The 14,028-nt window shown below is 43.9% G+C and overlaps 1 protein-coding gene across 5 annotated transcripts in view; it reads left to right on the forward strand.

The window, feature by feature from the left end:
• The window catches only part of LOC8052904 (mediator of RNA polymerase II transcription subunit 27), a 49,032-nt gene that overhangs the window by 2,039 nt on the left and 32,965 nt on the right, over positions 1-14,028 (forward strand). For all 5 annotated transcript variants that reach the window (XM_029994060.3, XM_040501352.1, XM_002434264.4 and 2 more), the window contains exons 4-5: positions 4,695-4,788; positions 12,082-12,189. In XM_029994060.3, the coding sequence (XP_029849920.1) occupies positions 4,695-4,788; positions 12,082-12,189 (202 nt within the window). The remainder of the gene's footprint in view (positions 1-4,694; positions 4,789-12,081; positions 12,190-14,028) is intronic.

Raw genomic sequence — 14,028 nt, forward strand, 5'->3', positions numbered from 1 at the left:
GTTAAAGGAAAAGACGTACCGTGCTTCCGTAAACTTTTGCCAAGCTCTGTGAAATCCCATGAATCAAGTTCAGCGGAGTTGGAGGCACTCCACGGGGCGGGCGCTGCCACAAATCTAAGAGCGGAAGATGACCAACCTGTGCTATCTACCAAAGGAAGATGCACACTACAAAAGGGGTGCTTTTGGAGTGCTCCAAATCTGCGAGCGGAATTCACCATTGATTGTGGTGGACCGGAATTCTCCAGACATATTTTGTGGAAGTAGTTTCTGGAGGCATGCACAAACTGGACACGGTATATGTACAGGCGGTGGCAATATGAGTTAGCCCAAAATCCTCGCATAGGTCGCCCCTGGCACTCTAAGCTATGGGTCACACGAGGGTGTGCTGGTTCTGTTTATAATCCCTGCCATTGTGGTCAGCTCCGATATTGCTCTGCTTGGCTGGTAGTTAGTGCTGATGGGGCATCTGCAGATGTGCACATTCGTTTTGTGTTTTTGTTTCATCAGTGCTTGTTACTACCAGCCAGGGATGGGCAAAATACATGCAAATATGTATCGAAATACAAATACAAAATACTTCGTCAAAAATGTATTTAATTACAAATCTAATTACATTTGCAACAAAGCATTTAAATACAAGATACAAATACAACCAAATGTATTTGGTCTCCTCCAAATACTTTTCCAAATATGTACATTCCTCAAAATTTGCGTCAGCGACTTCAGGGCACCTGCAACGGGTTTCGGGGTATCTCATTTTAATTTTGCATCGCACACTCGGGAGTTAGTGTGCGAGTATCTAGTAACGCAATAGAAATATAATCACAAAAAATGTAATCAGCTTGGACGTAATAGGTGAAAAAAGTACAGAGCTTCAAACAGCTTTTTTTGTCGATTACATTTTGGTATAGACCATCAAAGAACCGAGACGACCAAGACGCGCAGCACTAGCTAGAGAGTTGTTTATTGTTGCAACTCGCACCAGTAACGAAAATCTGGATGACCCGCGCATTTAGAATGTTTCAGGCAAAAATATATGAAAATCAGCCTGGAAAGCATCACAAGTTGTCACAGGCACTTATTTAGCCAGTCTGCCTGTGAACGTCGATTTCGTCACTATTCTTGCCCTGGACTAGCACCGTAATCACAAAGTCACTAAACGCTTGTGCTTGATTGAGAGACACTGCATTCCGGTGCAGAACATAGTTTTCTTCCTGCTCTGGACAGTGACAATAAATTTGAGGGATGTATTTTCGCCCACAAAATTGTATTTAATTACAATTGTATTTGAAATACCCACATTTTAGTATTTAAATACACACGTGAAATACATTACCCAATTTGTAATTAAATACAAATGCAAAATACACAAAGTATTTAAAATACGTATTTCAAATACTTGTATTTGAAATACTGCCCATCCCTGCTACCAGCCAAATACATGGCAATGTTGAGAGCTAACCAGGGAAGTGTAAAGTCCCTCTGAACAAAAAAGTAACAACTTCCTTTGAAGAATGTCATCTGCTATTTTGGAACAATCTAAGCGTTGCCACGATATATGCACGAGTGAAAAAAAACTAAAAATAAGGCAAAAGACTGTGCCTTGGAGCAGGAAGAGGAGGAGGGAAGAATGCCCATACCACTAAGAGTGTAGCGGATGCTAGAAGCCAATAGCACCAAACAATCAATGCCAAAAGCCAAATGTCACGGCTTTCATTGCCTTTCTTTAAAAGTGTTCTTTGCGGCTAATACAATCGCTCATAGAAAGTGTACCGCCCTTAGTTTGTGGGAGTGAGCGTGCTTGTCTGTCATTTATCCCTCGAGTGCACCCTGATTTAAGTTGAAACCAACTTTAGGAATGCCACCTCCTACCTTAGAGACGATTGAAAAAGTGTGCGCACCAGTGAAGGAAAGAAACAATGTCGCCGTCTTTGTTGTCTAGAAACTTTAGGGAAGGGAAACATCCGATCAACGCCACGCACAGCCCCATTTGTGAAATCATGTCGGTTCGATCCAAGGTGCCCATGCTAAATTTATACCGCTCTGGCCAGAATTCTGTCGTGCTAACTCGTATTGCCGCCCCCGTACTACAGTGCCTGGAATGGCTCGCCAACTGTTGTGTCTGGCTTGCGACGGCGCCCACGTATCCAGAAAGGTCAGAAAGCGGTAACAAAATATGTAATAAAAGCCGGTGCGTCATGCTGTTGGTGGTCGTAATCCTGGTGATTGGTCGTAGAAGTGCTAGCAAAAAGTGAGTGGATGCAAGCGACACTGTCGTTGCAGCGTTCCACCTCGTGGTTATCATGGTCTTGACTGGCTACAGACAAAGTATGCTAGAATGGGTCTCTGTAATATTCCCTTCTGCTGCTTCGCGGCAGGTAACTGTGCGCCACATGTAGTGTTTCGAGGCAGAAATCGAAGGACCAAAAATGGGAGAGTAACCACTCGGTCAGACACACATTCCAAGCACCACACCTGCACTGGTTGGTCACTAAGTTTATAGCTGTGAAGTCTGTGTCCAGAAAGGACTGCTGCACAGTCCCGTTCTTTTCTAAAAACCTCGGCCTCAGCCTGACTTTTTAAGTTTGGCTTCTGATTTGTTGTGTCTATCATGGGCTTGCATTGAGCCGGGTCTGTGAGACGAGGTTTGTCTAGCTTGGTGAGTGTGAGTGCACTTGTTTTAACAACAATTTCTAAAAAAATTAACTACAGTAGAACCTCGATTTAACGAAACACGATTTTACAAACAAATTTGGATTCCCCATGCAGCTTATGCGTGAGGTCTCCCTTCCTCGATTTTATGAAGTTCCCGATTTAACGAAATAATTGGCGGGTCCCGGTGACTTCGTTAAATCGAGGTTGAGGTTCAACTGTATAAAAACATTGGAAGTTTTTATGCACCTGCAACCAAGTTGCAGTTGCCACGTCAGTGAGACTTTTCATTGTTTTTGCTGCTTGCCAAGATAATTGATTCTGTAGACATTAATATAATACTGAACATCATTGTGAACTGGGTAATATAATTGCAATTTGCAACTGATGGGTGTATTGCTTTCAATACAAGACTGTTAATTTGCAAGCTGGTCATATGTCACCTTAACCTTTTCGGTGGAAACTCTGTCTGCATTTCATCACTCAGGTTCTGTACAACCTTGTGGAAACCAAATTTGGAGCGAGCACTGTTTTCATAACATGAAGTTTTGTGCAACATAAGGTATTTACAGTTTACCAAAGCTGCTCACTGAAGCTCTTGCCTTCCATCAATGTTTTTGAGCTCAGTGTTGTACATGCATTCATAACCCTATAGACCTTTCCAGTGGCAGTTTTGAACGAAGCAATTTACGCCGCATTCCTGGGTTTGAGAATGTGCTTCAGTGTTGCCCAACTGTGCTGTGGTGTGGGTTTTCTCATTAGTGGGCTGTGGCAGCCTGCGTGGCACAGTTCTGGATGCTGGTGGTGGCTAAATTTCTGCGTTTTATTTTTTTATTTTTTGCTCTATGGCGAACAGAATTTCTTGAGGTTTTTAAGAGAGCATTGTACTATTTTGGGAACCAAAACAAACAAATGTAAGCTATTTTTGGCGAGTTTGTTCAAGCACGACAGAACAAATGCAACTTTAATGTTTGTTTCATTTTATGTTGATTTTTTTTTTTACGGCACCATACACTCAGCCGTGCCATTCTACAAAGGTTTAAAATGTAGAAAATATTTAACCACACAGGCTAGCCGAACTGCATGCGTATTTTGTGCTCACAACATGAAATTCAACGAGACTCATCATTCAAACAACATATATTGTACGTACCTGACGGTGCCGCATTATTCGAATTCGAACACCATTCGAACAGGATTTGAGAAAAGTCTCAAATAATGCAGCTTATTCAATGCACTGTGTCGATGATAGTGACTTCACGGCGATTAGATAGAATCCAACTTGTTTTGGGGCACGTTTTGAAGAGAGCTGCTCTTTTGTTCAGCACCAAAGCAAATAAACAAACATGTCTATTCCATCCCCACACCCCGAACCTGACCCTATCAGCTATTGTTTGCAAAGACCGGCAACAGAGCCGGGAAGGCTTTTGAGAGATTATCTCAACTGAAATAATCCTAGAAGAACGTCGAACGGCCGGCGTTATGGGTTGCTTGACGTTCGCTGTTTTTGTTTGTTTCCTGTGAAGGCTGAGCAGGGTACGAGCCCTGGTATTTCCTGGCTTTCACAGTGGAAGATAACGCAAAGAGAGTAAGCATTTTGAACAGGCAAATAAAGTAAAAACTTTCAAGAAAAGCCGGTGAACTTTGAATGCACAGTGCAGATGGGGAGCCGCGATGACTGGGTTTCCACAGCTCTGGCATGTGGCATCAGTTTCTGACTGAAAGCTCCTTTTTTCAGAGGTCTATACTATACGGAAAACCCTGGCAGAGTGTAATCTGATTTCTTGCTTCTCATTCATTATTTTGATAATGTCGAGACCGGTTATAATGAGGTCAACTGGAATCGGAAATCACTTTGCTATATCCAGTATTTCGTTATAGCCGACTTTAGTTAACGAAGTGCAAAAGAGAATGGGAAATCGTGATTGCTTCGCTGTAGCCGCTATTTCGTTATAACCGACCTTGTTATGACCGGTCTCGACAGTATTGACAGCCTTCTTGACTACTGCTTGAATTGAGTTTTCTTTTTATGTCTTTTTTAGGAATGTAGATGTCTTCATTAGCAGTGTCCAGAGGCAGTTTGTGGACATGTCTATTGATGTCTTGAGACCATGTGGAGGGTCTGCCGTTCTCAAGGTATTTTCAAATATCGTGTTCCACTTTTGTAAGGTTTGCTCTAAGACGTAAGATTAAAGAATCAAGCGCATTGATGAATACTTACAAAAACAAAACACATTGTTCAATCCTATCGAATTACCCGCATTTGCATACTACTTCCGTCCAGGGGCATTTTTTAAATGTAATCTTCACACCAACTTGAAAAACAAAAACTGTTTAGAAAGATAATTGCTGGATTGGAGCCTGCACTCTGTCTCTTTGTAGCATGGTTTGCAGCAAAGGCTATACGTGCAACTGCAGTTATTCAAGTGGAGATTGCATATTTTAAAGACATACTAAGAGGTAATATGAAGAAAAAAAATTTATAGGAGTGTATTAAAGAGAGAGATGATGCAGTGTTAGGGGGCATGAGCCCTAAATGTTTTGAGGCAGCAGCAGCTGCTAAGCCCTTACATTGCTTCTGTGTAAACGGCACCCATTGCTTGGCCTTCTGGCCGCATTAGTGGTTTAGCCCCATAGTTTAGACCAGGGGTGACCAAGCTGCGGTTCTCGCATGTTAAGGTGCGGCTCGCAACTTCCCCCGCCCCTCCCCCCCCACCCAGAATGCACTTTTAAACTGAAAGGCAGGTTGCGGTTTGGTAGTCCTGATCTACTGCAACCTTATGTACAGTTGGACTGTTTTTGACTTGGATAGATTAAAAGTAGTTTGAGTTTCGTTTATTGCTCTGGTCAAAAGTTTGCTCGCGGCACTTGAAAGTTTCGTGGTTTTGTTTGCGGCTCTTAGGCCAGGTCACCCTGGCCATTCCTGGTTTAGACTATATAGGAAAATACAGATATCTAATAGTCTGGCTGAAAGAGGGGAAAAAAAAAAATCTACTGGAACATGAGGAGAATATAATTAGAAAAAGGAAAAGAAATTAATCTATTATGAAGCTCAAAGCACTATGGAACTATAACAGATATGAAGTGGTCAGAGGTATTGGCCTCGAGATCGACCTAGAGGTGGCGCTACGGTCGCGCTATCATCATCATCCAAGCGGGGATAGGAGAACGGCCGCCCCATAGGCTCTCCACGTTCGCGCGCGAGACGGCGTAGATTTTTGCGTTTATTTGTTGCGTACTATCGGTGGTAAAACAATTCTAGCGGAAAAGGATGAGGTAGTGTTCGGTGCTTCAGTGAAGATTGAATCGTGTTGCCAGCGTGCGGCCTAAATTTATATAATCGCTTCTGTGGGTGCGTCATCTGCTCTAGGCTGAAGTTGGAAAACATGGATCACCACGACTGATGCTTGTCTCTGGCTGAACTGGAATATTTATGTTAAATATTTGTTTCTTTTAAAATGGGTGTGTTGGTTCATCAACGTGGGAATTAAAAAAAAAAAAATAATAAATTCCAACCCAGATAACATAATACTGGTATTGTGGGCTGTGAAATCGCAGCTTCTATGCTTTTTTTAACTTCTAGATTTTCCAGTAATATAATTATTTAGAATGAAGATAAGTTAGCGCTGCATTGGAAATTACCATGCTATTGAGTTCCTCTGCCCTTTTACTGTGCCATAGTGTGGGTAAGTTTTTTGGAGTCTGAACAAATCTACTGCGTTGCGATGAGGAGGATGTGTCTCTTCTAGTTAAAATCTGGGGGTTATGTTCAATAAATGTTTCGTTTCTCCTAAAAAGGAGCGGAAGTGACAGATGTTACCATATCGCGTCTGATTGGTTAGAGGCTCAAATGACGAAAGTTCCCTCTTTCGTCATTTGAGCTACTAACCAATTAGACGTGATATCGTCATTTCTGTCACTTACGTTGCTTTTTAGGAGAAACGAAACATTTGTCGAACATAGCCCCCCTGCAAACTGCACCGTTGGCAGGACAACTGAAACAAGTGAAACAAACTGTTCTAATATATCTGCCGTGACTGTAATAAACGAGTGTAACCGAGAAACGCAGCAATGTTCCTGTTATTAAATGTTTTTTTCGGTAGTGTGGGTTCACCTGCTTCAATTTTCTTGGTGAGGGCCGCGGATGTCGAGAGGCTAATACTATAAATTTCTGGCTAAATAATCTTGCATTCAAACACAGTAGACTCTGCAACCCCGACAAACGACGCGCACCACGACACAGCCAGCATCGGCAGCAGTGATACTTTTTTTACTGATGAAGACTAGCGACCTTTACGAGACTTTCCGACCACCCTCCGCCCTCACCTAACGTATATAAGGACTGGGCAGTTCATCAATTAACATTTAAATTATTCAAGTAACGCTATTACAATTTTTTTTTGCCGGTTAATTGGAGTCTTGTGCTGGAGAAAGTCAACAAGGAGAAAAAAAATGCCTGCTTTAATATTTTTGACGTCTTTATTTCTTTTGTGACACTGGCTTGCACGGTAAACCACTTCAGCGTGCTTGTCATTTCACCGAAGGGGATTATACTGTTTAAATAATAACTTAAAAAATACTTCACTTTAAAAGGCGTCCCGTGTTCATATTTCTGTAGGAGTCACAATGTGAAGTTTAGAATGGGAATGCAATATGCCATTTATGACATAGTGAAACCAGTAAAAAAAAAAGGTGGAATTTTAACGCCTTTCACGCAGTATTACCGGCGAAAAATCAACATATGGATTTATTGATTGATTAGTCTATTAAAGCATAGCGATAGTCGGGTTAATTTTTTAATCAAACCACAGACCCACTCAACATTCAATGCTTTATGGAAGCCACGGTTTGTGCGAGATATCAAAAATACGTGGGACCAGTGATTGCATACAAACCAACGCACTAAGATTATGGAAGCTTCCGACTTAATAATAATCGCTTTGCTGAATTTCTACGCATGGGACACGATACAATACAACCTTTAGTAAGAAGAAACGGCAACAAAAACATAAAACATTTAATAAGGAATGTCAAGCTCAGCCTGAAACGGGCTTGCGTCGTCGAGATTCATGCTCTGAGCGTGCGCCCGTAGCAGACGACGTACGGCGGTATCCCCGCTTTCGCGCGTTTCCGATTTCAGCCACACGGTGGCGACACGGTTCGATCTCGAGGCGAATATGGAAAAGAGTGATGGCACCTGGAGTGTCTTTTGGCAATGGGGTACCGTGCATGAAATCAGAGGTTCAATCAGGATTAGAAATTTGACAAAGAAGTTTGGGCAGATTGGCACTAGGAGAACATGGAAGCAAAGGTTGACCGAAATGGTTGATATGGAGTGGGCACGAAAGTTGTTCAAGTATTTATACCAGGGGCGGCCACACTGCAGCTCACGAGCCACGTGCGGCTCTTTGTGTGTTCAATTGCGGCTCGCGGCTCCCTGGTAAGCGTGCCCTCCTTCCCCTCCACAGTCTTGGCGGCCTTTTATTACACTACATACATGCAGCTGGACAGCTTTTCGACACAAAGGTGTGTCCAGGGGCCTTGTTTCCTTTATTGTTCTAGAAAGAATTTCGAACCATATGCACATAACGGGCGTCGGAGGCGGTGGCTGGCTAGTGAACCATGCATTTGTTTTTGCTTAGCGGTTGAAGAAACATTCTCCTGCCTGGTGTTATTTGCTGTAGTCGACAATCATACTTATCTCATTTGGGAAGGACTGTTCCCTCCATATCGTATCTTGGTAAAAGTAGCACCCCCTCTTCTTTTGTTTTTCTGCGGCTCTCTGAAATTTTGTGGTTTTGTCTGCGGCTCTAACTGCATGTCACTCTGGCCACCCCTGATTTATACATTAAAAGTTTAAACACAAAATGGGAAAATTGAACCCAAAACCTTACATTTAAGTTCCTACACACTGGTGATTTGGCTGGGCAGAATACTTCAGTGGAAAAGGGAGTGAAAGAGGCAGAAAGAAAAATGTGGGAAGAATGCAGGAAAAATCAGCTTTAACAGTGTACAGGACACAAAAACAGGACATAAGAAAGGAAAATATGTTTGACAATTCACGGGGAATTTCTTTACTGTTTGAGGCGAGAACGGGGGCTTTGAAGACGAGGACGTATGGGTAAATTTCAAGAGACAGACACATTGTGTGCTACCTGCCATAATCAGAGTGACACACTAGAGCATTTGGTATTGAAATGCACGGCGTTTCGCTTTGCCCTCCCTGAAGGAGTAACAGATTTGGCTGGGGCCCTGGGTTTCACTGGTGATGATGGAAGGATAAAAGAGGAAAGGATTAAAGTCACAAAGAAGCGATTAGAAGATTAGTGGAAATTATCGAGGAAAAATTGAGTGATGCACAACTTATTAGCACAGCTGGGGACAGGTGAGACAGGAAAATTGGGACACACTCCAGCGTGGCTGCGGCCCAAAGTCTCAACCCTGTCTCCCAGTGGGCCCGGTGCTAAGGCTTGACCAGAAGAACATTGGCGACATCAGTGAAAAGAGGTGGGGCGTGATGTTTTCTTTTTTTTTTTTTTTTGTTTGATTCTTTGAAGGTCATCCTGGTGATATCCTACACTGCCTGGTGATAGTTAAGGGGAGAAAATTGGCTTAGAAGGGTGGGAGGAATCACATGTTTGTCTTTCTAGACTTAGGCTCGGTGGCGCAAGCTACCGCCCGCTACAAAGGGCAGTGATGTAATTGCTGTGCCAAACTGCACCAAGGGGCTAACCATGCTACACCCTGCTACATTTTTTCCAAAATATGGCTAATCTGCACCAAGCCTGCGCCAAAGGAACAATTTCGGTCGCCTTTCAAAACCGAAACTAAACTGAGTACCGTAATGAGCACACGTGAGCTAGGTGGCGCAAGTGGCCGCCCGACACAAAGTACCCTGCATCAATCGTTCATCCGGTGTTGCATGGTTTTTTCCATTTTTCCCGCTGTCTCTCGTTTCAGGCTCTTGTCGTCTCGCGTCTTTTTTAAAAAATTTCAACGATAGACACGGGTAAAGTGTACCTTAAAGGGCTGTTTATACTCCAACGTTGAGCGCAGTGATTGTAGTGCAGGACGCGCGCCTTTCATTGGCCGGCAACTAGGAACTCGATATCTGTGACCAATCAGTATCTCTGCGCGCTGCGCTACGCCACGCCCGTTGACATTACGTTGGAGTATAAACATACCTTAACACGGGTATGTGCGGATGCTCTGACGCTAGCATGCCGGGTACCAGCCATGCCAACATGCTGTCAAACCAGACCTTGTTTTTGCACGGAGGGAGTTACTTTGTGAGCTGAAGCACTTGCTCCTGGAAGCAATGGTTGTGGGAAAACTATATTTGGTCCCTGCCTGCCAGTCACCGGGGTCGCGTGGAGTCGGGTGTTGCCATCCCCACGTCGCTGCAGATATGGCGCTTTCTAAACTGAAACGTAAGGATCGCCCTAATGTTCATCAGCATTCCTGTTCGTGTTTAGTACGCTACTACAAACATCCCTCTAGCTCAAAGACTGCTGTGTCGAAGTACTGATTACCTAGGTTTCTCTTGGTAGGCTTTCTTTCGATAGGGACCTTGGTATGTGAAAAATCTGCCGCGAAAGAGAGTTGATGAAGAGAAGTGAGCTAAAGCAAAGAAGGCAATGTCTGCTTGCTGAACCCGCACAGCGTGCTTGTTTGTCTCGAGTTCAGTCGTTGCACAAAGCGCTCCAAGAACTTTTGACCATGGCTCGCGATGTCTTGCATCGATGGGCTCAGGTTCTTTTTTTTTTTTCTGTGTTCAGTGTGTACCTCGCTAGCTGGTCTGGCAAGCACATGCGCCTAGACTGTTTTTTGTCGTATGCTGTACAGTTACATTTTGTGTACAATTTTGGGAACCAGTTGGCAATGGAGCGCAGTGGCATGGTTTCGATTGAACAGCCGTCTTCGCTCGCACGACCATTTCGCAGTGCACTGCAGTGGTCACGTGTTTCATCAGTTGAAGACTGCTTCCATTCAATATATAACTAGTTAACCTAATGCTGGGAAAGTTACTGGTAAGCTGGTCACTTCTAAAGAAATTTTAACACGTGCAGCTTGCTTCTTATTTACGTGTTTCATGAAAGGTAGACAAATTCAATATTGCGAAAACTACGCATCGCATAAAAAAAAAGGCTTCTGTCGTTTTGATCCTGGGCCAGGGGCCTATTTAAAAAAATTATTAACGTCCGGGATAATTAAGTTGTTAACTACTTTTGCGTAATTAACTTTTTTAATATTGTGTTTAAGGGCATTGTTGCAACTAGAAAATAGCTCAGCATCATCGAAAAACACTACATCAACAAATTGCAGAACGATAAAAGGCACACGAAGCATCTTACGGCTTTCTGAAAAAACGCACAAATTCAACGGGTTTTTAAGTTTCGGTTTGCTATCAGAGTGCATCTCGGCCCCGACGACACCGCGCCCCGTAGAGGAATAGTGCAACCAGCCTATGCTGAGTCGTGCAATGACAGCGCAGCAAAGGTTAGTTGCTCTATTTCTCCATGAGGCGCAGTGCCGCCAGGGCCAAGATGCGCTCCGATAGCAAATTGAAACTTAAAAACCCGTTGAATTTGTCTGTTTTTTCAGAAGGGCGTAAAATACTTTGCGTGCCTTCTATCGTTCTGCAATTTGTTGATTTATTGTTTTTTTTTGATGATGCTGAGCAATTTTCTAATTGAAACCAAGCCCTTAAGCACAATATTAAAAAAGGTAATTACGCAAAAATAATTAACAACTTAATTATCCCGGATTCAGTAATTTTCCTAAATAGGCCCTTGGCCCAGGACCAAAATGACAAAAGCCTTTTTTTGTTGCGACACATAGTTTTCGCAATATCCAAGTTGTCCACCTTTCGTGAAACACCCTGCATATGTATAATTTAACTGAAGCACTGCAAAAGGTGTCATGTTATTGGCATTTCAGTTACATGTTGAAAGACTCCCAGGTGGTCTAACATGACTACAAGTTATTTATTGCTGCGAGCAAAGTGTCCTTCGTTTGTCTAGCACTTGAAAGGAATATCTTAAATTTTTCTAAGAATATCTGCTCCAAAAGCCACGTTTGCTGCTCTGAAGCACTGTTTTAGCTGCTCCAAAAGCCACTTTTGCTGCTTCAAAACGGCTTAGGCCAATCACATCACTGAAAGGGTATAGCCAGTAACATCCATCCACCCATCCATCCGTCACGAGCAAAAAAAAAAAAAGCCGCCAAATTACTTAAGACTTTTGTGCAAGGCTTTAAAAATATTAGGCACTGGAGCAAACCAGCCCTGAGCACATGCTGCCACCTCACTTTTGATTGGCCGCTGTAGTGTGACATGATATTCCGGAGAAGCTAAGGTGTAATTGAAATAGGGGTGGGCCAATGACACCAGAGAAATTGTATTCATTCACACTCTCTTTTCCCTCATAGATCACGCTGAGTCGCACCTTGAGAGCATTGGTGTCTCTCCGTGGTCTCATCATCGAATGGGTCATTGTCAAGGGCTTCAACGAAGACTTCTACACGGACGACGACCAGGTAGGTTATGGACGCCATCGAACTGCGTTATCATCACAAATCCTCCTCAGGAAGGACACAGCACAAAGTATGCATTCGCATTGTTTAGCTTTGAAATATGTTCTACTCGTGTGAAAGCACATTCACACTTGCGATTCGAAGCAGTCGCACAGCCGGCTATTTACGTGCGACCAGCGACCACCGATGTTCATACCAACATACTTAGATCTATCGGGTGACAAGCTCCTCAGTAGAGCATTGTTTGAAAACGGTTCTTCTCTGTTGCTTGCACGTGAGCAAGTGTGGGCAGATAGCGTTCCCGGTGCCACTAGCAGTGCTGCTCCCACGGGGCGACTGAGAAGGGCCATTCTCAAACGATGCTGTTTTCGTGCAAACTTTGTGTTTGCCAAACAGCAATAGAATCGCTTTCCACTGCAGGCAGTCTGCATCCAATGTTCCACTGGTTCCTTCGCTTCTGTCCATACTGCGGGCTGATAGCATAGCGAGCACCACTGAGCGAATGCAACGCAGAGTGGTACCAGGCGTTCTAGAAAGCCTGTCAACTGACTGATTTAGTAACGTTTGTCCACACCACATGCGTTCGGTGAGTGGCGACCACCAAGTCGCTTCTTGAAATTTCTCCGGAGCCGTCGCCGATTCTGCCCTTTCTGCCACAGCGCAGGTTTGTGTTTTTTCTGCTTTTCTATTTTAGTTTGAGTATGGGGGAGCTTATCTTGGCCCTGAAGCAATGCAAAGCCAAGAGCGCACCAGGCCCAGACGGCATTACCTACTGCTCTCCTTAGGAACCTGCCAGACAAACATTCAGATGAGCTCTTAACATGGATCAACCAAATCTGGACCACAGGTCAAGTTCCAGAAGAGTGGAAGACGTCCTGGGTCATCCCGATTTCTAAACCAGGCAAGCCTACAACGTTGCTTGCTAACATGAGACCCATTTCACTCACCTTGAATTTATGCAAGCTCACAGAAAGAATGGCATTATACAGAATTCAGCACATTCTAGAGAACCATGGCACATTCCACTACACGCCAACAGGCTTCAAAAGACACCTCGGGACTCAAGATAGTCTTTTGATGATCTACACAGATGTGTTGGAAACACCTTCCAAAGTTGATCCACGAATCGTTGTAGTAGTGGGTGTCAAAAAAGCGTTTGACTCCGTATCACACAAGTCAATAATCGACAGTGCAGTCGCCCATGGTATCCGAGGAGCACCACTCAACTTCATCAAACCCTTCTTGGAGGGACGGAAGTTTACAGTCAAAGTGGGAAACACCGCAGGTCCAGAAACACCGAACGGTGTCGGAGTCCCTCAAGGCGCAGTCGTTTCACCTATGCTGTTCAACCTAGTCATGGCTGATATCCTGCCTTGCCTGGCAAGGATCCAAGGCCTCTGCTTTACTATCTATGCAGATGATATCATAATCCGGACCAAAGGCGGAGCGGTCGAAGGACAAGAAGAGGTACTACAGGAGGCACTGGACACCATCGTAGGGTTTCTGGATTCCATAGGCATGTCTGCAGCACCAAATAAAACCTCATACATTCTGGTGGGTGACCGACGCATCCAATCTCAGACAGAAACACAGAACATACGCCTGACCATGACGGGAGATGAGATGCAGAGAGTTGAAAGTTTGAGGATTCTCGGACTATTCCTCGATCAAGACGGAAGGCCCCATACCTGGATGAAGAGGGTATCGAAAACCTGGAAGAGCACGCTGCACTTAATCAGAAGAGTGGCCACGAAGAAATGGGGAGCCACAGAAAGGGTAACACGTACCCTAGCCCTGGCGCTTCTGACTTCGAAAGCACTCTATGCATATAATTACAATAGA

The sequence above is a fragment of the Ixodes scapularis genome, unplaced genomic scaffold (assembly GCF_016920785.2).
Source record: "Ixodes scapularis isolate PalLabHiFi unplaced genomic scaffold, ASM1692078v2 PGA_scaffold3__209_contigs__length_174095766, whole genome shotgun sequence".
Taxonomy (NCBI): Eukaryota; Metazoa; Arthropoda; class Arachnida; order Ixodida; family Ixodidae; genus Ixodes; species Ixodes scapularis.